Here is a 25,866-nt window from a genome sequence, read left to right as displayed (position 1 = left end):
AGAAGAGCGGAAGCAGCTTGGAAAAGAAGCTCAACCATACTATTTACAAGGTAATAACTAAGAAATAGAAAGCCCAAAAAAATAATTTTTCCAATATCATCGCAAATGCCCTAAACCGCCCCCAGTGAACTCTTCAATCTAGTCTCCCAGACCATGAACCCAGTCTGTCTAGAGGCCCCGAATTCTGATTCACAAGAATTTTACAATGAATTATCGGATTATTTCATTAATAAAATTGAAAAAATCCATGAAAGTATTCAGCAAAATAGAACCTTCATCAACCCCCCCCCCTAAATCACAAACCTAATACCCACATAAATCCGCCGCAATCAACTAATTTCACTCTAAAACCCATTTCCATCGATGCCACTAAAAATATCATCGGTACTCTGCGAAATAGCACAGCGCCTAATGATATCATACCCACTAAACTGCTGTGCCGATATTTTGGCACCAGCTATCACGCAGCTCATAAACCAGTCATTTAAGGAGGGCATGGTGCCAACCTTGCTGAAACAAGGCATAATCAAACCAATTCTAAAAAAAAACACCCTTGACCCCAAAGACACAAACCACCGTCGACCCATAACAGGCCTAAATGTCTTCTCCAAGGTAATGGAGAAACAAGTTGTACAACAGCTACAACATCATTTAGACACCCACAAATTACTCGATCAGTTTCAATCGGGTTTCCGTCCTGGTCACGGGACAGAAACAGCACTGCTCAAAATATGGGATGATGCTCTCGAGGCAGCAGACGAAGGAGAATCTTGTCTTCTGGTACTGTTGGACCTAAGCGCAGCTTTTGATACGGTAGACCACAAATTATTACTGACTCGGCTAGCTGAAGTAGCCAGAGTCGCGGAATGTGATTTATCTTGGTTCTCCTCCTTCTTGGAAAACCGATCACAAACAGTGAAACTTGGTCCTTTCACTTCTGAAAAACGCACGGTGTCATGCGGAGTCCGCCAGGGATCCCCTTTGTCGCCTATTCTGTTCAATATCTATCTCCACCCTCTTTTTTAAATCATCAGTAACCAGAAGTTACTTTACCACTCTTATGCAGATGACACACAACTGTATTTTCGCATCTGCAACAAAAAGGATCATTATCTCGGACTAGAGAAATGCCTTACTTTGATAGAAAATTGGATGACGAAGAGTTATCTTAAACTCAACGGTTCGAAAACAGAACATCTCCTGTTTCACGCCAATCTAAAGAATCATCCCACAACAACATGGACACCCCACCCATTTTGGGTAAAACCATCACCCCTAGCACCAAAATCAAAAGTCTTGGAGTCATTTTCGACACCTACATGACAATGGATGCACAAATGGGGTCAGTAGTCAGCGGATCGCACCATCTGCTGCGCCTACTACGCAGACTCACTCCCTTTATCCCAAAAGAAGACATAGTAGTCGTGGTGGGAACAATTATCAACTCCAGACTTGACTACGCAAATGCCCTCTATCTCGGACTCCCTAAATACCAAATCACTCGTCTGCAAGCCGTTCAAAATACGGCCGCTCGACTTGTGACTGGGAAAAAAACATGGGAATCAATCTCACCTTCACTGAGATCCCTTCATTGGTTGCCTGTAAAAGACAGAATCACCTTCAAGGCACTCTAACGCATAAGTGTGATCAAGGAAATGCCCCCCAATATCTATGCGATAAACTAAAAGCTCACAACCCCAATCGCATTCTGCGATCCACCAACCAAAATCTACTCCAGATACCCAAAGCCAGATACAAGTCCAAAGGAGAACGAAGATTTGCAGTCCAAGGACCTAGACTATGGAACGCTCTACCAACCAGCATCCGACTGGAGGTGAACTACTTGGCCTTCAGAAGAAAAATCAAAACCCATCTCTTCTGAGGGCAAAAAAAAGTTTACTCAGGGAATGAATACTAAGCGCCCAGAGGCGATTCAGTTCGCATGTGTTGCGCTATATAAGTTTCTCACTCACTCACTCACTGCCATTTTTATAGTAACCAATGCATTTTTATAGCACTGATCGCTATAAAAATGCCAATGGTCCCAAAAATGTGTCAAAAGTGTCTGATGTGTCCGCCATAAGGTTGCAGTACTGATAAAAATTGCTGATCGCCGCCATTACTAGTAAAAAAAATATATTAATAAAAATGCCATAAAACCATCCCCTATTTTTTAGACGCTATAACTTTTGCGCAAACCAATCAATAAACGCTTATTGCGAAATTTTTATACCAAAAATATGTAGAAGAATATGTATCTGCCTAAACTGAGGAAAAACATATTTTTTTTATATATTTTTGAGGATATTTATAATAGCAAAAAGTAAAAAATATTCATTTTTTTTCTAAATTGTCGCTCTATTTTTGTTTATAGCGCAAAAATAAAAACCGCAGAGGTGATCAATACCACCAAAATAAAGCTCTATTTGTGGGAAAAAAAGGACGCCAATTTTGTTTGGGAGCCACGTCACACGACCGCGCAATTGTCAGCTAAAGCGACGCAGTGCCGAATCGCAAAAAGTGGCCCGGTCATTGACCAGCAATATGGTCCGGGGCTGAAGTGGTTAAAAAATAACAAAACAGTAAAGTTGGCCCAATTTTTTGTGATAATGTGAAAGATGATGTTACACCAAGTAAATAGATACCTAACTTGTCACGCTTTAATATTGCACACACTCATGGAATGGCGCCAAACTTCGGGACTTAAAAATCTCCATAGGCGATGCTTGTTTTTTTTTTACAGGTTACCACCAGTTTAGAGTTACAGATTATTGCTCTCGCACTAACGCACGCGTCAATACCTCATATGTGTGGTTTGAACTGCGTTTACATATGTGGGCGGAACTTACATGCGTGTTCGCTTCTGAGTGCTAGCTACTAAGGACAGGGGCGTTTTAATATTTGTTTTGCACTTTTTTTCCTTTTTTTTTTTGGATCACTTTTATTCCTATTACAAGGAACCTAAACATCCCTTGTAATAGGAATAGTATGTGACAGGTCCTCTTTATGGAGAGAGGCAGGGTTAATAAGACCCCACATCTGTCCTCCAGGCTGGAAAGCATGAGATCGCGAAAAAAAACCACTGATCTCATGCTTTCAGCCGCGATTGCAGCTTTGTTTACGTTTTTAAATCTCTATGCTCCTCATTCGGCGGTGGACGATTCGTTCTCCGGGCCTCTGATGGCACGGGAGAGCCCGGAGAAGCACCGGATGGCGGTGGGATGTCCCCTCCCGCCGCCTGTAAGAACGATCAAGTGGCGGAACTGCCACTATGATCATTCTTATGGTGCGAACAATCGCCGCCTGTAAAAAAGGATATCTGAATGATAAATGAACCTATGTTTATTTTTACTTTTTATATTTATTTATTTTTGTTTGATTTTTTTTTTTTGTTTGTTTTTGCTTTCCTTGTTTTGTTGACCAATAAAATTACTTTTTTTTGTTACTTTTTCATGCTACAGATTTTGACAGCTGCAGCTGAAATAGGCTGAATGGCCTAACAAAACAGGTGTGATTTTTGTCTCGAAGCTCCTTTCCTGGTGCCTTCATGCATGGATTGTTTGCTGCCATGTATAATCACCAGGAAAGGAAAAATACAGAGCGGTAAGTATTAATTTTTTCCTTTTTACTGCAGTGGTTCTCAAGTACCCCCTACAGGACATGTTTTGTGGATTTATCTTATCAAGAATTGCTGTCCAGACTGTCTTTTAAAGCACATGCGCAAGATGAAGGAAAACCTGCAAACATGGCCTGTTGGGGGGGGGGGGGGTATTGGCGGACAGGCTTGAAGTGCTGATTTACAGCACTATGCTTAAATCTAGTGCAAGACAATCCTATTCTAATTGTGGGTGTTTGAGGGAAGCCAAGTGAGTGGTTAAAACCCCTGCTTGTGTTTTTTGGGTTGGGCTTTGTGTCCCTTTTCTTAAAATTGGCTTCACTTCCTGTCACACAGCTGAACAGGAAGTGAGGTTAAAACCCTACCAATGTCTTTTCTTGGGGACACACAGGTCAATCTAACTAGTGCCCCCATTAAGCAAATTGCACTCCAGCACTGCTCTGTACACCCCAAATGATTAGTTAAGTTTGGGTTTAGTAAAGGCAAAGCCACTCTGCAGTAAAAGCATAGTCGCCGAAAATCTGAGGGGAAGCATTGATGATTTTAACATCCAAGTTCTTTTCTTCCTTGCTTGTCCACTTGTAGTGCAGAGTGGATTTGCCTTTAGTAAATGATCCCCAAAGTCCAAGATCCCTAATAATTTGGGGTGTACACAGCAAAATGCTAGAGTGCAATTTACATAATGGGAAACTATTTAGATTTATCTGTGTGTCCCCAAGAAAATACATTAGTAAGGTTTTACCCTCACTTCCTGTTTGGCTATGTGACAGGAAGTGAATGATTTTGAAGTAGAAAGTGACAAAATTTGTGAGGTGTCTTCACCCTATCAGGGGTGAAGTCAGCTCTACACGGCGGGCGCAGGCGCCGTATAGTGCCGACTCGCAGCTCGGCTATTTCCAGAAATCTGGTGACGCACGTTGTGCAACAGGGGACCTATATTACAAGCCGTCAATCATCTAACCGAAGTATAGGAACGCCCAGTCCCACAGTCATCGGAACCCTGAGGCAGGGATAGGAACGCCCAGGCCCGCAGTCATCAGAACGCAGAAGCCCTGGACAAAATCAGAATATAAAGGTATGTACGAAGAAAAAAAAATGACCTGCCCAAAGTAAACGTCCTTAGTATGCTGGCTCTAATGTTAGAAATTAGTTTTTAGGGTGAACACCCGCTTTAAAGTGAAAAAAAAAATGAAAAATTCCTTTAAATATCGTACCTGCTGGGTGTCTATAGTATGCCTGTGAGGTGGCATGTGTTAAGAACTGTCCCTGCACAAAATGAGATTACTATAAGAAAAAAGTCATTTAAAACTGCTTGCGACTTTAATGTAATGTCTGGTTCCTGCAATATGGATGAAAATCATTGAGAAAAATAGTATGGGTTTCCCCCCTCTCCCCCCAGGTCATTACATTACATTCCCTTAGGCCCTATATACTTTGAACAGCATTATACAGGCGGTGCAAACAAGACAGGGACTGTAGGTGTGTTGTTAAGTAGAAGGTTTGTACTTTTTTAAAGTGTAGCTCCAGCCATAAAATCTATTTTTAAGCTTTTCTGAAAACATAGAGAAGGGTTATCACCCCTGTAAACATTTGTTTTGCGGTCTGTGTGCATCTGTTCAGAAGATTGCAATTCACTTTCTGTCCCAATGACAAATGATGTTTTGAAAATGTGGGTTTTTTTGTGAAACAAGGATTGGTGATAAAGCATCAGTGGACAGGAGACACCTCTTACAGAAGAGAATTTCTCTTCCTATGGGTAGATTTCCTCTCACTTCCTGTTGTCTCCTTCTGTTTGCAAGTAGGAGTCGTTTGTAAGTTGGATGTTTGAAAGTAGGGGCCTGCCGTATATACTCAGAAGAAATTTGGGCCCTAGGTGTTGGTGCTGCCACAACACTGTAAGCCCTCACAGTTAGTCTTGGTGGGCGCTGGAACGCCCTGCTGTGTGAACTATTATATCAAGAATTTTAATTACATGCCATTGAACAGTGGTAGAAAACTTGGGCCTTTGGTGCTGGCGCCACAACTCTGTAAGCCCTCACAGATACTCTAGTTGGAGCGCAGGAATGAGCCCGCTGCAAAGTATTGCATCAAAAATTTTAATTACACGCCCCTGTTTAAACAGGGGCAGAAAAATCGGGCCTTAGGCACTGGTGCTGGTGCCACAACACTGCAACCCCTCACAGATACTCTAGTTGGAGCGCAGGAATCAGCCCGCATAATTTGCATAATCAAGCCCAAAGGGTGGTGCCATTTGAATAGAAATTCCCCTTTATAGTGCCGTTTGACGTGTTGTACGTCACCGCGCTTTGCTCAAGCATTTTTTTTTCACGATCATGTGTATGCAAGGCAGGCTTGACAAGAATCACGTCGAGAAAAACATTGTTTTTTTCCATGACATTAAAAACCTATTTCTAACATTTGTTACTAGCAAGCTAAAATCTGTATTTTTTTACTAGAAAATTACTTAGACCCCCAAACATTATATAGATATTTTTAGCAGAGAATCTAGACAATAAAATGGCGATTATTACAATATTTTATGTCACACTGTATTTGCACAGCGGTCTTTCAAATGCAATTTTTTAGGAAATACACTTTTATGAATTAAAAAAAAACTAAAGTTAGGCCAATTATTTTCTATAATGTGAAAGTTGATGTTACGCTGAGTAAATAGATACCCAACATGTCATGCTTTGAAATTGCGCACACTCATGGAATGGCGACAAACTACGGTATCTAAAATTCTCCATAGGCAGCGCTTTAAAAAAAAAAAAAAAGACGGTTACCAGATTAGAGTTACAGAGGAGGTCTAATGCTAGAATTATTGCTTTCGCTCTGATGATCGCCGTGATACCTCAGATGTGCGATTTGAACACCATTAACATATGCAGGTGCAACTTACGTGTGCATTTCTATTGCTGCGCGAGCTTGCAGGGACGGGGGGCCCCCTTAAAAAAAAAATCACATTTTTATTTATTTTTTGTTACTTTTAAAAAAAAAATTATCACTTTTATTGCTGTCACAAATAATGCAAATATCCCTTGTGACAGTAATAAGTGGTGACAGGTACTCTTTATGGAGGGATCGGGGGTCTAAAAGACCCCAAATACCTCCTTTACACTTGAAAGTATTCAGATTGACAAAAACGTTTATTCTGAATACTGTTTAAATGACGCCATTGGCACCCGAGTAAAACGGAAGTGACGTTGAGACGTCGCTTCCGCCGGCTAGAGAGAAGACTGGAACTAAGCTGTTTCCAGGCGGAAGTGCCGAATCACAGATTGGGTCTCCCGGTGGACGGGAGGCCCGGTAAGAGCGGCGGGAGGGGGGGACGTCCCCTCTCACTCCTCTGGTATAACACCTGAGCGGCTTTTAGCCGCATCGGTTTTTATACCTGAAGAGTCAACCACCCGCTCTAAAAAAGCAGCTGCAGGCATCATCCCGGTATAACCCCTGAAAGCAGAGGCCGCATATATGCGCACGCTCGGCGGGAAGGAGTTTTAAATATGTACTATAGAAAAATAGTTCCCATCTATGTCACTGGAAGAATAAGTCAGATTATCACAGAGATAGCTGGAAACAATGCAACTAACAGGGGTGCCACACTGGCACACAGCATAGGAGGTTATCAGATGGCAAGGATCAACAGTAATTTGTTTGCACTTATCATAAACAAACTGTAACACAATGAAGGCATAAACTAAAAAAAAAATACCAGTTATACAATAAGATTATAGTTTGAAAGCATCAGAGAAATCACCTTGTCTAACCCCAGGTCAAGTCTCAATCAAGGGATTATCGGCAAGTATTTAAGTATTAAGCAGATGGTCTGTGTGGGTCGCAGGATATTTTATCTAAGGCACCCTTTTTCAGTGTTGTACCAATTAGTTTAATGAGATATCTTTATGATGTCTAAGCCATGCAGTAATTCTATAACTAAATATTTAGACCATTTGTGAAAGTGTTTGGTGTGGGATGCTTTATGTTTAATTCCATGCAATCTGTCTAACAGGCAACAGTCTATAAAATTAGGTTTCCAGAACTTTCAAAGAGGGGGGCTGTGAACAAAGCTATTTTAGCAACATTTTTATTTTTACATAATAGAAAACATGATGATTTCCATCCAAAGATAGCAGTACAATGATTCTCCCCTATGTTATTTGAATAATGAAAAAGGAACGTAACAGGGCAGAGAAATTTGCAGAAACCTGTGATACCATTTATTCCATGGTTGTTGTCCATTATTGTTCTATGGTAGGGCAAGCCCAAAATAAGCGAGTACGGTTTTGGTATGTATGTTGTCATCTTGGACAGGAAGTTAACTAGTAAAAGGGACAGAATGATAAAAGATGTTCATCCGCTGACACCCGCTATCCCATAGGGATACATCTGTAAAACAGATGGATACAAAACGGACATACGGTCCGCTGGTGTGAAAGGGCCCTATTTCTGATAGCATTCTTAACTTAAAGCAGTTTTTCATACCTGTGAATAGAAGGAAATCTTGCGCCTATTAAATTAATTAAAGACTAAATAAGCCGCTACCCCATCATTCCAGTGCATGGAACAAGGGTTGAGAAAAAATATATAAATAAAAATATATTGGTGGGGGCGCTGGTAGGAATAATAAATATTAAATAAATTGAACCATAATAAAAAATTGGAAAAAATAGAACACAATGTCAAATCAAACACCAACCTGCCTATACATCTAAAGTGATTTATATGTATAAAATTGGCCCTAAGGACAAATTTGTGCTGATAGTGCACTTAAAAATAGAGTGCAACCTGGATAAACAGTGTACAATAAAGCCACAAATACCACTAAGTGCAAAGTTTTGAAACTTATAACATTAAGTGTAATCAGTTTTTCTTAATTTCAAAGTAATAAAGGGCTGTTCCAGTCCTTATATAAAAGGCATACCATTCAAAGAGTCCTTGTGATATATTCTGAAAAAGTCCTATGAGAACAAGATCCAGAAGTGACAACTTGCAATGTTCACCTTCATCAAACTGCAAATCAAAACACCCAAAACATGCTCGAAGTAAGGATGGCAGCTTACCAGAAATATTTCACTCTTAGATAAAAAAGAAGTCAGTTGCGCTTGTAGCAAGATAGATTGCTTGCATGTGAGGAGATCATGTAAATGAAGAGAACCCCTGCCTCAATATAGGCTCGGATCAGGATATGAAAATGAAAGTAAACGGCAATAGTGTAATCCCGTTTTTAATAATCTAAAATCAATATACAAAATACAAAAGCCAAATGCCTGCTTACATTGAGGGGTGCCACGGACCCGGCACTGAGGCTGGATGGCGAAGTCATGGATAAAAAAGATGTCCCAAGTGGAGGTGTTCTGACGCGCGTTCCACCTACTACGGCGGTGAGCCAGAGGGGCCGGAGGTGATGTCAGTGCGTAACCTAGGTTACGCACTGACATCACCTCCATTTTTTACACCTACCTAAAACATTTGCACAGTACTTATTTTAATAGTGTCGGTGAATCCAAGTAAAGGAACCCTACTCCACAGCCCGCACATAGCCTTATTCTCTATTCCTATTTTCATCTCAGATTTTAGCCCCCCTATTCCACTCCCCGTTCCAGATTTTAGCCCCCCACATACACCCCAACTGCTACTTCTGCTTTTTTTCCCTCTCCTGTTCCCCTTTTCTCCAAAATCATCTATTTTTTTATCATCCCAAATTCTTTATATTTAGATTTTTTGATTTTTAACCTGTATTGACAGCCTGAACTATTAGTATAATTCTTGTTTTTCTATCCTGCACCCCTCTCCCTCTTTGAGGTATTTTTCTCTATCTGCAGGACAGAGTTCTGTAAGCCACACATCTCCTTCCCTGCCCTGTCCTTCTCTCCTTCCTCTTCACTGAGATATCTCACTGCCCTGCATTGTTAACAGTATGATTTTACTCAGTTGGACAAACTCCTGCCAACAGAGTACAAAATGCACAGCTTACTCTGCTTTCATTGTCCCGTCTCTCTCTCCACTAAACACATACTCCCTCTGGCATATTGTGGTAGGAATATTAAAGCTACTGTTGGGCAGATCAGAATCCCAGATTGAGAAGCTCTTGTCTAGGAACACATTAGAAAGATCTCACTTCCTGTTGAGTCTACAAGACAGGAAGTGAAGGTAAATCTCCCATATGAATCAGAGATGGCAAAAAAATGTTTACATCATTGTATTCCATTATACATCATTGTATAAATTACCATTGTCATCCAAGGTTGGGCAGCTACTTGCTCCACGAAGCTCATATTGCCCTTCTTCCTGTTGAACTGAAATCTGTCCAGCAGAGCATGCTAAAGAAGGACCTATAGAATGAGGAGCCAGAAGGGCACTTCTTCCTTTTTTGGATGGTGATGATTTTAGAGCTAAATAGAAAAAAAAAAAAAACATAATGTAAACTTTGCTACTTTATCTTAATATTGTGTAAGGCATATTGCACAGATCTGCCTGACAGCCTTCTATATATGCTATTTGCATGACTTTATATGAGTAAAGTCATGCAAATAGGATTTTCTACGAGTTCGTTTATTTTTGATACATGGCAGCAATCACCTGATTCACCACTGTGCTACTGAAAGTTAATTTCTAATATTTTCCTTTGAAACAATACATTTTCTATTAGCATACATGCTATTACATTACTAATATTATATATAGGGGTTGATTTACTTAAAGCGGTGGTTCACCCATAAAAACGACTTCCCCCTATTACACTGCCCCCCCGCATTACAATACGAATATGCCATTAATTTTTTTTTGGCTGCTGTACATACCTGGGTACAGCTATTCACCCGTGTCCTCCGGGTTGCGAGTCCCGCGGGAGTGGGCGTTCCTACCATGGCGGTGATTGACGTTTTGACTAAAAAACGAGCTCCCCCCGTCGCGTAAGCAGCGTCACGATTGGCGGAAGGAGCCGAACGGCGAGTCGGCGCTATACTGCGCCTGCGCATCGCAGTTCGGCTCCTTTCGCCAGTCGTGACGCGGCTTACGCGACGGGGGGAGCTCATTTTTTAGTCAAAACGTCAATCACCGCCATGGTAGGAACGCCCACTCCCGCGGGACTCGCAACCCGGAGGACACGGGTGAATAGCTGTACCCAGGTATGTACAGCAGCCAAAAAAAAATTAATGGCATATTCGTATTGTAATGCGGGGGGGCAGTGTAATAGGGGGAAGTCGTTTTTATGGGTGAACCACCGCTTTAAATAGCAGAGTCTATTTACATTGCAAAATCAACTTTAGTAAATAAGGTTAAACTGAAATCCAAAAAGAAAAAAATCAATGAAGCTCAAAATGTATTAATACATAGTTACATAGTTGTTAAGGTTGAAGACAACAGTCCATCCAGTTCAACCTGTGTAGGTGTGTGTGTATTAAAATAATTTTCCATATCCCTGTATATTGTTTTCGCCAAGATGCCCATTCGAGAGTCTTTTAACCTGCCTGGCGGTATTCCCGAGCGTGACTCGGGGTGGGTTTTTCATGTTGCGATCGGTAACCCCGAGTCACGCTCGGGCTAGCTATGCAGAGCCTGCAGCGTGCGCTGGCTTACCTTGTCCTGGATCCAGCGATGTCACCGCGCTGTGTGAGCGAGCGGGACCTCGCTCGATTCACACAGCGTCCTCCTGTGCCGCCGATCTCCGTTCCCTGCGACGTTACGACGCACGGGAGCGGAGAACGGCGCCAAATTCAAAAACGTAAACAAACACATTACATACAGTATACTGTAATCTTATAGATTACAGTTCTGTATGTAAAAAAAAAACACACCCCCCCTTGTCCCTAGTGGTCTGCCCAGTGCCCTACATGTCATTTTATATAATAAAAACCTTTCTTTCTCCCTGCAAACTGTAGATTGTCCATAGCAACCAAAAGTGTCCCTTTATGTCAAAAATAGTTTTAGATCAGCTAAAAAACAGCGATAATAAATTATAATCACTTGCAGAATTGTGCGATAGCGATTTGTGGGAAAATTCGTCATAAAAAAAAAAAAATAATGACAGCGACAATTTTGCAACTGAGAAAATTTCAGTGATTTTGATTTGATTACATTATTGAATAATTTTTATTATAATTATATTATTATTTGTTATAATTATTTATAATTATTTATTATATTATAATTTATAATTTTGTTTTTAAAAAAATGTCATACCCGGGATGCCTATTAGATTCTTGTTTGGTCAGATTTAAGTGAGTTATTCCTAAGAATTACAGGCTTACAATATAAAACGCCAAATTTCCTTGCAAATAATTGTACCGCTTTTGGTATGTAATTCCAGACAGAATCATACCGCCAGGGAGGTTAAAACTATAATGGAAAAAATACTGCGCTTACTCTAATTAACCACTAAAAAAGCTGCAACTAAAAAATGTTATACAACATCAAAACACAATATACAAAAAAGAAGCTGCGCTAATGTATAATGCACTGAAATCAGGAGATCATAGACAGCATCATAGACAGCATATGATAATGGTATCCTCACAGCATATCACCAAGCTGGGACGGTCACAGTGATGGATGGCCTCAAGTAGTATACCGGTACATATGTTTAAAAATAAAGGAGAGCTCCCATAGCATAAGATCCTTTAGGTTTTTTAATAAGATAAAAAGATGTGCACTTACATCAAAGTAGACGTATTACAGCATGTAAAAAAGTCGAGCCGGCCGGCTCCTCGAACAAACGCCCGTATCTTCCGGGTGTAAACACTTAACGTGGTGACGCCAGAACGTCGCCTCCCAACGTTTCGTCTTGATGGGGACGTGGTCACGGGATTCAATTCAATTTGCTATGGACTTTTTTGTGGACTGTGATTAACCCATTAGGGTTCCATTGTTTCCTTACCAAGTTCACGGTGTGATCACTGTTTGCTATATACTTTTTGTAATTTTTGCGCTGATTTCAGTGCATTATACATTAGCGCAGCTTCTTTTTTGTATATCTTTTAAAACTATCCATACTCCCTGCCGACACCACCGATTGTGGAAGACAGTTCCACATCTTTACCGCTCTGATTATGAAAAACCACCTACGGAGCTTAAGGTTAAACCACTTCTCTTCCAGTCTCATCACGTGGCTCCGTGTCCTCTTACACTCGATGGAACTGAAAAATGTCATACTTACGCTTGGATCACCATTGAGACATTTGTATCTCCTCTCAAGCACGTCTTATGCAGGGAAAAATTAATTTAGCACTTGTAGCTGTTCCTCATAATTAAGGTCCTCCAGTCCCCATATTTTGGTTGCCCTTCTCTGGACTCTCTCCAGCTCCAGCACATCCCTTCTGAGGATTGGTGACCAGAACTGGATAGAATACTCCAGATGCGGCCAAACCAACACAACAATAAAAACAAAAAAGAAAATAGACTGCTACACACCCTTAAGCGTTAACTACAAAAATGTATTGGAATAAATATCAAAAAAAGAACACATGTATGTCAGGTATAAAAACACAGGTCCCCTAAAATGTGGTGGACCTACCCAGGAATAGTCCCCCTGGAAACCCACTCAAAAAACGGCATATACCAGTAACTAATGCTCGATCATCCCAAGGGAGACCAGAGTCTACAAACAGCGCCCCCACCCTCCACACAACACACAGATACCCCCCCCACAAAAAAGCACACAGGAGCCCCAACTCTTGGCAATAATTCCTGATGGTTCCCACAAATAGCAGTGGTTCCCTGTAAACACAGGTGAAGAAATCCACTAGCTAGATGGTGGAATGCCACATGAATGAATACCTGAAAAGGGACATGAACAAAATCCACTAACTAGTGGTAAATGGTAGCACTGCTCCAGATGCGGCCAAACCAGAGTTTTATAAAGTGGCAGGATTATAGTTTTTTCTGTGGAGTAAATTCCATTTTTAATGCAAAATAATATTCAGTTGGCTTTGGTAGCCGCAGCTTGACACTGCATGCTATTGCTTAGTCTGTATTTAACTAGGACCCCTAGATCCTTGTCAGGTCATCTGAGGTCAGGTGACAGATGGAGTGGATTCCATATAAGTCAGGAGTCACCGCTAAGGTAGTGGACCCTAGGACTGACTGCTGCGGATTAAACTCTGGGAGGTACAGGAAGGCAGGTCCACTGGAGCACCAACACAGATCCCACTGGGAGCTAGAGCATGAGATTCCCCAGGGCGCGGAGTCTAAGAGCCAGAAGGTGTTCACCAGAGCCTCTAGTGGTGAGGATGGACTGGGCTGCAACTGTCTCCAGGTCATGGCCCCCAGAGTCTCCCTGCTCACGCCCACAGTAGGCTACAGGAGGATAGAGAGGAAGCAGAAGAACAGGATAACAAGAGATAGTAAGGGGATAAGCCAAAGGTCGGGGCAACTATCAGACAAGGATAAACATAGAACACGACAAAAGGTCAGGGTCACAAGCAGGCAGGGATAGTTGAGAACACGCCAAGATCAGTAAAACAGAGACAGACTTAGAGCACGCGGCAAGCAGGAAACCAAACACACAATAGCTAACAATCAATGTTGATCAGCACGGCTGGCTTGCTGTGCACAGGTTAATATAGAGTTCCATGATAGGGCCTGGGGTGGAGATAAGCTAGAGAAGAGATTACTTAAGCAACCAGGTGAGAGTGGCTGGCCTCTAAAGCTGAGTACATGAAGGAGAGGTAAGCTGACAGACAAACATTACTGCATAACCATGACAATCCTTTTCCATCCTGGAATTCCCTAGGGTTTCTCCCCTTAATGAGTAACTTGCGTTTATATTTTTACCCCCCCCCCCCCCAGTGCATTACCTTACATTTTTCAATGCTACACTTCATTTGCTATGCATTAGCCCAGTCCATTAATTTATGCAGGTCCTTTTGTAAATTTTCTATATCCTGTTGCTGTTATTGCCCTGCATATTTTTGTGTTGTCAGCAAACACTGAGATTGAGCAATTTATCCCACCCTCTATATCATTTATAAAAAAATTAAACAGAACTGGTCTCAGGACAGAGCCTTGGGGTACCCCCACTAACCACTGTAGACCATTCTGAGTATACGTAATTTATCACAACCATTTGGACACGCCCCCATAGCTAGTTTTCTATCCAAGAACAAACCTTATGGTCCATGCCTACAGACCTCAGCTTACAGATTAAGTAGGGGACTGTAACAAATGCTTTTGCAAAATCCAGATACACCACATCCACCGGCCTAATTTTGTCCAGATGGCAGCTCACTTCCTCGTAGAATGTTAATAGGTTGGTTTGGCAAGTGTGACCTTCTGTTAACCCGTGCTGATTACTGCTAATTATACTGTTTTCGTCAGCAAATTCTTGGATATGGTCCCTTTCCATCCCTTCAAATACAATTCAATTACAAACTACCAACGTAGACTATGGTTCACAAGAATTTATCTCTGCCCTTTTTTGAATATTAGTACCATGTGGGCCTTTTGCCAATCAGCTGGTACCAATCTTGGAAGCATGCTGTCCATGAAGATTAGAAATAGCAGTCTGGCTAGAACCTGACTGAGTGATTTATGTAAAGCTTCTCTAATCCTTTCCGGACTCTGTTAGTCACAAGGACAGATACTGCGACGTGTTACTAAGAATACTGTTGTGGTCAGTATACCCCTCCTTTTCCTGTGTGAAGACCAAGGAGAAGAAAGCATTTAGCACAGCTGCCTTCTCCTTGTCCTCTGTAACCATCTTCCCTTCTTTATGGGGCCTATGTGTTCCATCCTCGCCTTTTTACCGTTATTGTATTTTAAAAAGTTCTTGGGATTACTTTTACTTTCCTCCGCTATGTGTCTCTCATAGTCTTTAGCCGCCCTGATTGAGTTCTTACCCCTCACATTGCATTCCTCGTATTGTTGGAATGCTGACAATGACTCCTCCACTTTGTACTTTTAAAAAGGACATTTTACATTTTGGTTCAGCCACCCAGGTTTTACCTTTGTTCCAGGGGCGTACCTAGAGCATTTGGCACCCGGGGCGGATCCAATATCTGGCACCACGTTAAAATGTAAAAAAACCCCACTGTGCCCCCTGCATACCTCTGCATCCTTCAATATCTTTTTGTTACAACTGTGTACCCCTCTCCACAACTGCACGTCTGGACCACTTTACATTGCACAGCACCCCGCACCTCTGGACCACTTTACATTGCACAGCACCCTGCATCACTGGACCCCTTTACATTACACAGCACCCTGCACCGCTGGACCTCTTTACATTACACAGCCCCCTGAATCACTGGACCCCTCTAAAATTACACAGTACCCTGCATCACTTGACCCCTTTAAAATTACACAGTACCCTGCATCACTGGACCCCTTTAAAATTACACAGTACCCTGCATCACTGGACCCCATTAAAATAACACAGCACCCTGCATCACTGGACCCCTTTACATTACACAACACCCTGCACCTCTTTACATTACACAGCCCCTGCACCACTGGACCCCTTTACATCACATAGTCCCCTGCACCTCTGGACCCCTTTACATTACACAGCACCCTGCACCTCTGGACCCCTTTACATTACACAGCACCCTGCATCACTGGACCCCTTTACATTACACAGCACCCTGCATCACTGGACCCCTTTACATCTCATAGCACCCTGCATCTCTGGACCCTTTTACATTGCACAGCACCCTGCATCACTGCACCCCTTTTACATTACACAGCCGCCTGCACCTCTGCACCCCTTTGAATCACATAGCCCCCTGCACCTCTGGACCCTTTTACACTACACAGCCCTCTGCACCCCTTTACATTACACAGCACCCTGCATCACTGCACCCCTTTTACATTACACAGCCACCTGCACCTCTGGACCCCTGCATGTTACACAGACCCCCCTTCAGTGCAGACACCCCCTCAGTGCAGACACCCCCCCTCAGTGCAAATCCCCCCTCAGTGCAACCCCCCCTCAGTGCAAACCCCCTCGGTGCAACCCCCCAGTGCAAACACCCCACCTTAGTACAAACCCCCCCTCAGTGCAAACCCCCCTTAGTGAAAACCCCCTCAGTGCAAACACCCCCTTAGTACATCCCCCCCACCCCTTCAGTGAAATCCCCCCAGGTGCAAACACCCCCCCTCCCCATTCAGTACCTCAGATCATCGCAGGCAGCACCACGGCACATGGACAGAAGGTCCCCTCGGCCCCTCCCCCTCTGTACACACAAACAGAGAGGAGGGGGCTGTGCCTGTGTGCCGACTTTTTTTTTTTTTATCGGGATGGTGTCACCCCTCTAGCGGGTGTCACCCGGGGCGGACCGCACCCCCCGCACCCCCTAGGAACGGCTCTGCTTTGTTCTTCTATATTACCCCTTGGAATGCACTTAGTGACAAATTTATGCCATTTTACCTCTGTGCTTCCCATTTCAAGGATTTGGTCCCACTTAATATCCAGCAGCATTGAGTGCAGTTTAGAAATGTTTCCCTTATTTGAAATTTAGTGTTCTTGTACTTCCCTTGTGCCTCCCTTTCCTATGATTTATGCGGAATGTAATAATTATGTGGCCGCTAGTTCCCAAGTTGTCCCATATTTCCACATCTGCAATTAGATCTGTATCATTTGTATTTAAAATATCTAGTAATGCAGTACTTTTAGTCGGGGAATCCACAAATTGAGACATGAAGTTGTCCTGTAAAACATTTAATAAATAGCGGGCCTTTAATGAGTGGGCTGTCCCTTCCGCCCAGTCAATGTCAGGATAGTTAAAGTCCTCCATTATGATGGCATTTCCATGTCTCGCTGCCATTTCTAACTGTGAAAGGAGATCCAACTCCTCCTCTTCCCTCAGGGTAGGGGGTCTCTAACATAGCCCCATAAGGATTTTACTTCCACCCATATGGACTCCACCTCCCCCTTGCCCCATCACTGATGTCACTTCACTCTTCTACCTGTAAATCATTCCTGATATATAGTAGTGAATAAGTGCAGCGCAAAAAATTAAAATAAATTGCAATAAACGATAATATATATGAAACAATAGAACAATAATAATTGGCCAGTGAAATAAATGTCCAAGTGTCCAAAAAATCCTTAAATAGGTGTAAAACACACACTGAAATCCAACAGGAGTGAGAGTGAAGAGGAAGCACCAAAGAAATCCACCACCGCAGATAAGATGGACTCTCACCTCATTGCTTCAACCCAAAAGAGTCACAAAGCATGTCAGCAAAACCCTCAGTCAGATCCAGCCTCCATACGGAACCACCATACCACAGGGATATCAGCAGGCCACCATATATAAAGGATACACAAAAGAAAATCTAGTGCTCTCTGTATACTGTTTTTTTATTGAAGGAGAGGTAAAAAGGAATGGCACTCACATTTAAAAACACTCGCGGAGCCGAGTGTATACTGTAGCAGTAGAGAACTCAGCAACGATGATCGGGGTGACGTCTTGCGTAGCTCCTCCCCTTACGTACGCGTTACGTCCCGGGGGCGGGACTTCATCAGCGTCAGGTGGAGCGAGTACACTCGACGTCCCCAATGGCCAAATCTATATAGTAGTCCTGTGCGCCCAGCAGCCAATCAGAGCCCTCGTTGATGCGGCCACTCAGAGACTCACAAAATAGAAACATCCGGGTCATGACATTCATGGATGCGGCCAATAGTGAATTAACATTGAGCAACAACATCCGGGGCAGGCTAGTGGAGTCACAGGAAATGAATAGCTATGATAATAATAAAGCAAACGGGACCCCATCAGGCTTAATGGCAAAAAGGAATTAAAGCCAAAACCTCATTCAAACAGGTCCAGCAGCTAATAATAGCTAATTCATGCACATAATAGATAATTAAAAAACATATTTATAAAAAGGCAGACGTCATCCACGATCATCATCACTTTACAATGGCTATTTATAGCACTAAATTACATTAAAAATACATTAAAAAATGAAAAGGACCTATTCAAGTCACTTAATACTAACCAATTGCAGCATTAAAATTACATAATATAAACCTATATCTATGCAAATGACATATTAAAAACACATATTATAAACTAAATTTATCATATATTAAAAACTAGTAACATAAAAACTGATAGTTTAAAATTATTTTAGTAAAATCAATACACTGTTACCCCTGATAATTTACCGATTGGAAATAAAACAGTTTAAGTCGAACTCCACGTTAAGGCCCCTAGGGGAGGCAACCTTGAGCTCATAGATCCAATACGATTCGCGACGGCTTAGTTGGCGAATGAAGTGACCACCCCTCCAGTGTTTGGACACTTTTTCTATTCCCCAGAATTTTAAACCTTTGGGGTTACGGTCATGATGCTGTCTGAAGTGTTTAGACACACTATGTGTTCTGACCCCTCTTTTAATACAGCTAATATGTTCTCCTACACGAATATGTAAAGCACGTGAAGTCCGACCGACATACTGCAACCCGCATTCACACTCCAACATATAAATGACTCCTTCAGTGTCACAAGTGACAAGCTGTTTGATGGTATATTCTGTGCGAGTTACAGTAGAACTAAATTGTTTCCGTTTTTTGATGTTATTCTTCACGTGTTTACATGTGGCACACCTCCCACAGGCATAAAAACCTGATAAGAAGTTAAATAACCGAGGTCTGGGTATAATTGGTGGGTCAATGACCCCCGGGGCTATAAGATCCCGCAAAGCTGGGGCTTTCTTATAAACGAATTGGGGCCGCTCTGGCAGAACTGGTCCCAGAACGGTATCACCCTTCAAGACTGCCCAATGCTTGACAATTATACGTTCAAACTTCTTGTGTTGGATATTATAATCCAATAAGATTTTATGGTTAATATTTGCCTCAATAACTGTAGGGTCACACGGTTTATCAGCAATAATTACATCCCTATCCATTAAACGTACCCTTTCGATTTCCTGATCAATATCTGAAGTAGAATAGCCCTTCTGGACAAATCTTTGGGCAAGAACCTGCGATTGTGTTAAAAAATCACAAAAAGTTGTGGCTTGAGGAGCAAATTAAGGCGATCACAGATCTCATTGAACCTAGTAAAGAAACATCAGAATTTATTCGGTTATCAGGTGAACTGAAGACCAAATTAATAAGATGGGACAAGGAGAGTCAAGATAAGAAACTTAAGAAATTCTTGCGTGATTATAATGACTTCTCAACCAACTTGGTTTTCAAATGGCAATCCCTCATGGCCACACAGGCTGATCCCCCTCAGTCTACATCAATGGATACCATGGAATTACCATCTAGTGATTCCCATCAGGCTAATCAGGGTCCGTCCACGTCCTGGGCGGGTGTTGTTGAAGCCCATGGTACGCCAGTTAGGGTTACTACTCCCAAAACGAGGGGACAGGGTCCCTCTAAATCTAGGGGAAAAGGGAAAGGGAGGAATAGGGGAGGTTATCCCCAACCTGATATGCACCCGTCCCAACAACAATCATCCACTCATCATGACAATCCCCCGTGGAGACCGACATCCAATAGGGGTGGAGGTCACCAGCGAGGGAAAGGAGGTTATCCTGTGGGTCCACCTCCTTTATCTACCTACAACTACTATGCCCCCTTACAGGGTCATTGGGAACAACCTACTTCCTCTTCGAATCATTTTTTAGGGCAGGAGAGGATCCCCTGGAGGGGTCCACCACACTATACTCCAGCATGGGGAGGATGGAGGGAACCCCAGCCCCCCCCGGGGGACAGTTGGAGGGACCCCCAGACCCCCCTGGCCCCTCCCGGCAGTGGTCAATTCAGCCAAAAAAGGAAAAACCGAGAGGAAACAGGGGTGGCCGACGAGTCCAAAAGGCCAAGACCGTATTAGGGACTGGGATTTTTAACCTCAGTGGGACTGTTCTTTCTGAGGATGAAATACGGGTTCTTGACAGGGGTCTTAAGTTTGGCCCCGATCAGAAATCTCAATAAGTTTCAGACTTATGTTAATGTGCAAAAGTATGTGCGTGGGTTAAATATGAAGAGGTATTTTCTCTCCAACCCAATACAAAGGAGTGTCCCTACGTCTTTTACACAACACACTAACCTTAGGAATAAGTCAGTGTTTAACCCTCAGGGTCAGGATAGTAGACATCTTGATGTATTCAAAAATTTGGTCTGTAAGGACCTGGAAGATCTGAGGATTAAAAATGTTCGTGACTCTCATCACATCAAAAAGTGTATCAAGTCTCTTGAGCTCCGAAATGATATAGTGATCCGCCCGGCGGATAAGGGAGGTGGTTTGGTGGTACTAAGTAAAACTTACTACCAGGAGGAAATGACAGGACTCCTTAGTGACAGTGATACTTATTTGCTGTTGAGAGGAGATCCGATGGTTCATTTTAAGAATGAGCTACATTCCCTGGTGGAAAAGGGTAAACAGGAGGGTGTTCTCAATAAAAAGGAGTCATCTTACCTTGATCCCTTTTATTGCCGCACACCAATTATTTATTTTCTCCCTAAACTCCATAAAAATTCAGAAAGACCCCCTGGTCGTCCTATAGTGAATGGGATAGATTCTGTTACCTCTAGGCTTGGTCAATATCTCGATCATTTCCTCCAACCTTTGGTATCTAAAATGGAGGCTTACTTGCGAGATACCAAGCAGGTTATACAAATCCTTGACACTTTGACGTGTACTCAAGATACTATCCTAGTGACCGCCGATGTGGGGTCTCTGTACACTATCATTGACCATGAAGCAGCTATAGCCTCGATTGTGTGGGCCTTGAAGGATACAGACCTGAATAGTCAACACGTCCAATTTATTTTGGATGGTTTAAATTTCTGCCTTTTAAAAAACTATTTCTGGTATAATAAGAACTTTTATTTACAGCAAAGAGGTGTTGCTATGGGCGCTCGCTTCGCTCCCAGTGTGGCCAATTTGTTTATGGCCCACTGGGAGGAAGAAACAGTGTTCGGAAACCGCCCCCCACAGCTTCTATGTTACAAACGGTACATAGATGATCTGATTATGGTGTGGGAGGGGGATAGGATTAGCCTCCAGCATTTTATGGACCGACTTAATGCCAATTCCAAGAACATTGTTCTTACATGGACAGTTTCATGTGAAAAAATCACCTTTTTGGATCTTGAGATTTTTAAAAGCGATAACCATTTACTAACCAGGAATTTTTTTAAAGTCACGGACCGCAACGGATATATACCGTTGTCCAGTTGCCATCATAGGCTCTGGCTATGTAATATACCTAGGGGCCAGTTCGTGAGGTTGCGCAGAAATTGTACTATTGAGGCTGATTTTTTAACACAATCGCAGGTTCTTGCCCAAAGATTTGTCCAGAAGGGCTATTCTACTTCAGATATTGATCAGGAAATCGAAAGGGTACGTTTAATAGATAGGGATGTAATTATTGCTGATAAACCGTGTGACCCTACAGTTATTGAGGCAAATATTAACCATAAAATCTTATTGGATTATAATATCCAACACAAGAAGTTTGAACGTATAATTGTCAAGCATTGGGCAGTCTTGAAGGGTGATACCGTTCTGGGACCAGTTCTGCCAGAGCGGCCCCAATTCGTTTATAAGAAAGCCCCAGCTTTGCGGGATCTTATAGCCTCGGGGGTCATTGACCCACCAATTATACCCAGACCTCGGTTATTTAACTTTTTATCAGGTTTTTATGCCTGTGGGAGGTGTGCCACATGTAAACACGTGAAGAATAACATCAAAAAACGGAAACAATTTAGTTCTACTGTAACTCGCACAGAATATACCATCAAACAGCTTGTCACTTGTGACACTGAAGGAGTCATTTATATGTTGGAGTGTGAATGCGGGTTGCAGTATGTCGGTCGGACTTCACGTGCTTTACATATTCGTGTAGGAGAACATATTAGCTGTATTAAAAGAGGGGTCAGAACACATAGTGTGTCTAAACACTTCAGACAGCATCATGACCGTAACCCCAAAGGTTTAAAATTCTGGGGAATAGAAAAAGTGTCCAAACACTGGAGGGGTGGTCACTTCATTCGCCAACTAAGCCGTCGCGAATCGTATTGGATCTATGAGCTCAAGGTTGCCTCCCCTAGGGGCCTTAACGTGGAGTTCGACTTAAACTGTTTTATTTCCAATCGGTAAATTATCAGGGGTAACAGTGTATTGATTTTACTAAAATAATTTTAAACTATCAGTTTTTATGTTACTAGTTTTTAATATATGATACATTTAGTTTATAATATGTGTTTTTAATATGTCATTTGCATAGATATAGGTTTATATTATGTAATTTTAATGCTGCAATTGGTTAGTATTAAGTGACTTGAATAGGTCCTTTTCATTTTTTAATGTATTTTTAATGTAATTTAGTGCTGTAAATAGCCATTGTAAAGTGATGATGATCGTGGATGACGTCTGCCTTTTTATAAATATGTTTTTTAATTATCTATTATGTGCGTGAATTAGCTATTATTAGCTGCTGGACCTGTTTGAATGAGGTTTTGGCTTTAATTCCTTTTTGCCATTAAGCCTGATGGGGTCCCGTTTGCTTTATTATTATCATAGCTATTCATTTCCTGTGACTCCACTAGCCTGCCCCGGATGTTGTTGCTCAATGTTAATTCACTATTGGCTGCATCCATGAATGTCATGACCCGGATGTTTCTATTTTGTGAGTCTCTGAGTGGCCGCATCAACGAGGGCTCTGATTGGCTGCTGGGCGCACAGGACTACTATATAGATTTGGCCATTGGGGACGTCGAGTGTACTCGCTCCACCTGACGCTGATGAAGTCCCGCCCCCGGGACGTAACGCGTACGTAAGGGGAGGAGCTACGCAAGACGTCACCCCGATCATCGTTGCTGAGTTCTCTACTGCTACAGTATACACTCGGCTCCGCGAGTGTTTTTAAATGTGAGTGCCATTCCTTTTTACCTCTCCTTCAATAAAAAACCAGTATACAGAGAGCACTAGATTTTCTTTTGTGTATCCTTTATATATGGTGGCCTGCTGATATCCCTGTGGTATGGTGGTTCCGTATGGAGGCTGGATCTGACTGAGGGTTTTGCTGACATGCTTTGTGACTCTTTTGGGTCGAAGCAATGAGGTGAGAGTCCATCTTATCTGCGGTGGTGGATTTCTTTGGTGCTTCCTCTTCACTCTCACTCCTGTTGGATTTCAGTGTGTGTTTTACACCTATTTAAGGATTTTTTGGACACTTGGACATTTATTTCACTGGCCAATTATTATTGTTCTATTGTTTCATATATATTATCGTTTATTGCAATTTATTTTAATTTTTTGCGCTGCACTTATTCACTACTATATGCTTTGGGAATTTTTTTGAATTTATCCTCAGTGCTGGCTTGCATACTTGTATTTTAGTTTAAATCTTTATATCCCAGCGCTGAATTTCTCATTTTTTGATATTCCTGATATATAGACACACCCCTCCCCCTCATTTTTTTAAACAAGCTGTGCACTGACTTGGTATCAGTCTCTTGCACTCTCCTTTACAGCAGGGCTCAGACTGGGAGAAGGAGAAGCTCCAATTAGTCATTATTTTGTTCTTCATTGCTTCTGTGCTAATAAAGAACATGTTGATAGGAAGAGAGAGCAGAATGGCAGAGAGGTCAGCTCATCAGTCTACTTCCTCTCCTTTCACTGGCCACTTGCATGCTGGGGAAGGGACAAGACCTGTAAGCATTATTTGAAGTGACTGTAAAGACTCAATTTTAGTTTATTAAACTAAACTTACTGGCTCTGCACAATGGCTTTGCACAGAGAAGCCCTGATTCTCTCCTGTTCTTGGGTGCCCCACTGGTGCTCCTTGCTCCTCTGCCCCCGCCAAGTCCCCCAATAGCAAGCTGCATATTTAGCAGTCTGACTGGAGTTCAGCTTTAAGCTGGGTTTACTTTGAATACCAAATCATGTGATAGCAAAATACATGTTTTTTCCCTCCTTCCACATGATAGGGTATTTGAAGGGAGCACAGACTGACCCCATTTACCAACATTCATTTGAAATGTACACATTCAATTTGCTTGCTCAACTAAATGAACCTCTGCTCCCTTAGTAAATCAACTCCAAGTATGTCTAGGAACAGGCAAATAAAAGCTGCAGTTTAAATTGTTTTAAGGTACAACTCACATGATGTTTTTCTGAACACTGTGTTAGTCATGAACTTGAAGAAACGTTCAGCATAGAAGCCTGGTCTGTGTACAGAAACTGTGTCCTGAAAGAAAAAAAAAAAAAGGTAGGCATGAATGATTAAAGTAACCATTGCACAGTTACAAAGGCCATACATGGTACATTTTTTTCATTCAATCAGCAGGTTTGATGAGAAAAAAAAAAAAAGAGCCCATTTTTTCATCAACACATTCAATGTGGATGGGGAATACTTCTCATTGTGCTATTGTGAGCCTTCATCACTGGCAGAATACAATGATCAGTTTTGCCGGATAAAGCAGTGACACTGATCATTCGGGAAAAATCCAACAGGCTGGTTGTACACAAGTCAATTGGGCTTTGCTAGGCTGCAGACCATTGTTTTTTTTTTCAGTATCATCAATCTTGTATAACTTACCCCATCGTGAACGAGAGCTTTCCATGTGTGTTCCAACTTTTTGATGAATCTAGAAAAGTAAAAAATTTAAATATGCATTGCAATCACAAAAGTTTCTTCTTTAATATCATAATGCCTTAATTTAAAGAGAGGCATAAAACAAAATTCCCCAACTACACAACAGCGGTCACACGTAGACAAACAAACTACCGCTCGAATGCTCCTATCACTGATATTAGCCAACAAGACATGTAATGAACTGGTGCAGATTGTATAAAACAGCTTGTCAGGCTACAATATGCTATAGGAAAATGGAAAACCGATCACAGGATGCCGACTCACTTTGACCAAAACTAAACCAGGTTATGCTAGACGGTTGCAGCTTTTAACTCCACCCACCGGAGAGGTTCCTTAGATGTGTTTCACAACTGAGGGACTTCTCTGGTGGGTGGAGAGCAGAGCTGAAGCCATCTTACATCACCTGGTTTAGTTTTGGTCACAGTGGGGTTGATTTACTAAAGCACCTTGTCAGCAAATGGGCTCACTCCCGTGCATTACCGACTACTTTTAGTCAGAGAAAAGATTTACTAAAGCACGCAGTCAACAAATAGTCATGAATGCAAATTTACTAATGGTCACGAAACTAAGCGACAGTCTAAATGAGTTCCCCTCCTAGAACCAGGTGCACAGCAGAGAAAAATCTTGTTTAAAACATGATTTCAAGCATACTTGCTATACATATGACAATTTTAAAGAATAACTGT

At 42.1% G+C, this 25,866-nt stretch overlaps 1 protein-coding gene across 4 annotated transcripts in view; it reads right to left on the bottom strand.

Moving 5' to 3' along the window:
* PIP5K1C (phosphatidylinositol-4-phosphate 5-kinase type 1 gamma) overlaps positions 1-25,866 on the bottom strand; it is a 486,720-nt gene that overhangs the window by 178,609 nt on the left and 282,245 nt on the right. For all 4 annotated transcript variants that reach the window (XM_040322323.1, XM_040322302.1, XM_040322309.1 and 1 more), the window contains 3 exons: positions 25,124-25,172; positions 24,688-24,772; positions 9,850-10,011 (listed from right to left, as the gene is read on the bottom strand). In XM_040322323.1, coding sequence (XP_040178257.1) covers positions 9,850-10,011; positions 24,688-24,772; positions 25,124-25,172 — 296 coding nt within the window. The remainder of the gene's footprint in view (positions 1-9,849; positions 10,012-24,687; positions 24,773-25,123; positions 25,173-25,866) is intronic.

The sequence above is a fragment of the Rana temporaria genome, chromosome 1 (genome assembly GCF_905171775.1).
Source record: "Rana temporaria chromosome 1, aRanTem1.1, whole genome shotgun sequence".
Lineage (NCBI taxonomy): Eukaryota > Metazoa > Chordata > Amphibia > Anura > Ranidae > Rana > Rana temporaria.
This window is presented reverse-complemented; position numbering and strand designations above follow the sequence as displayed.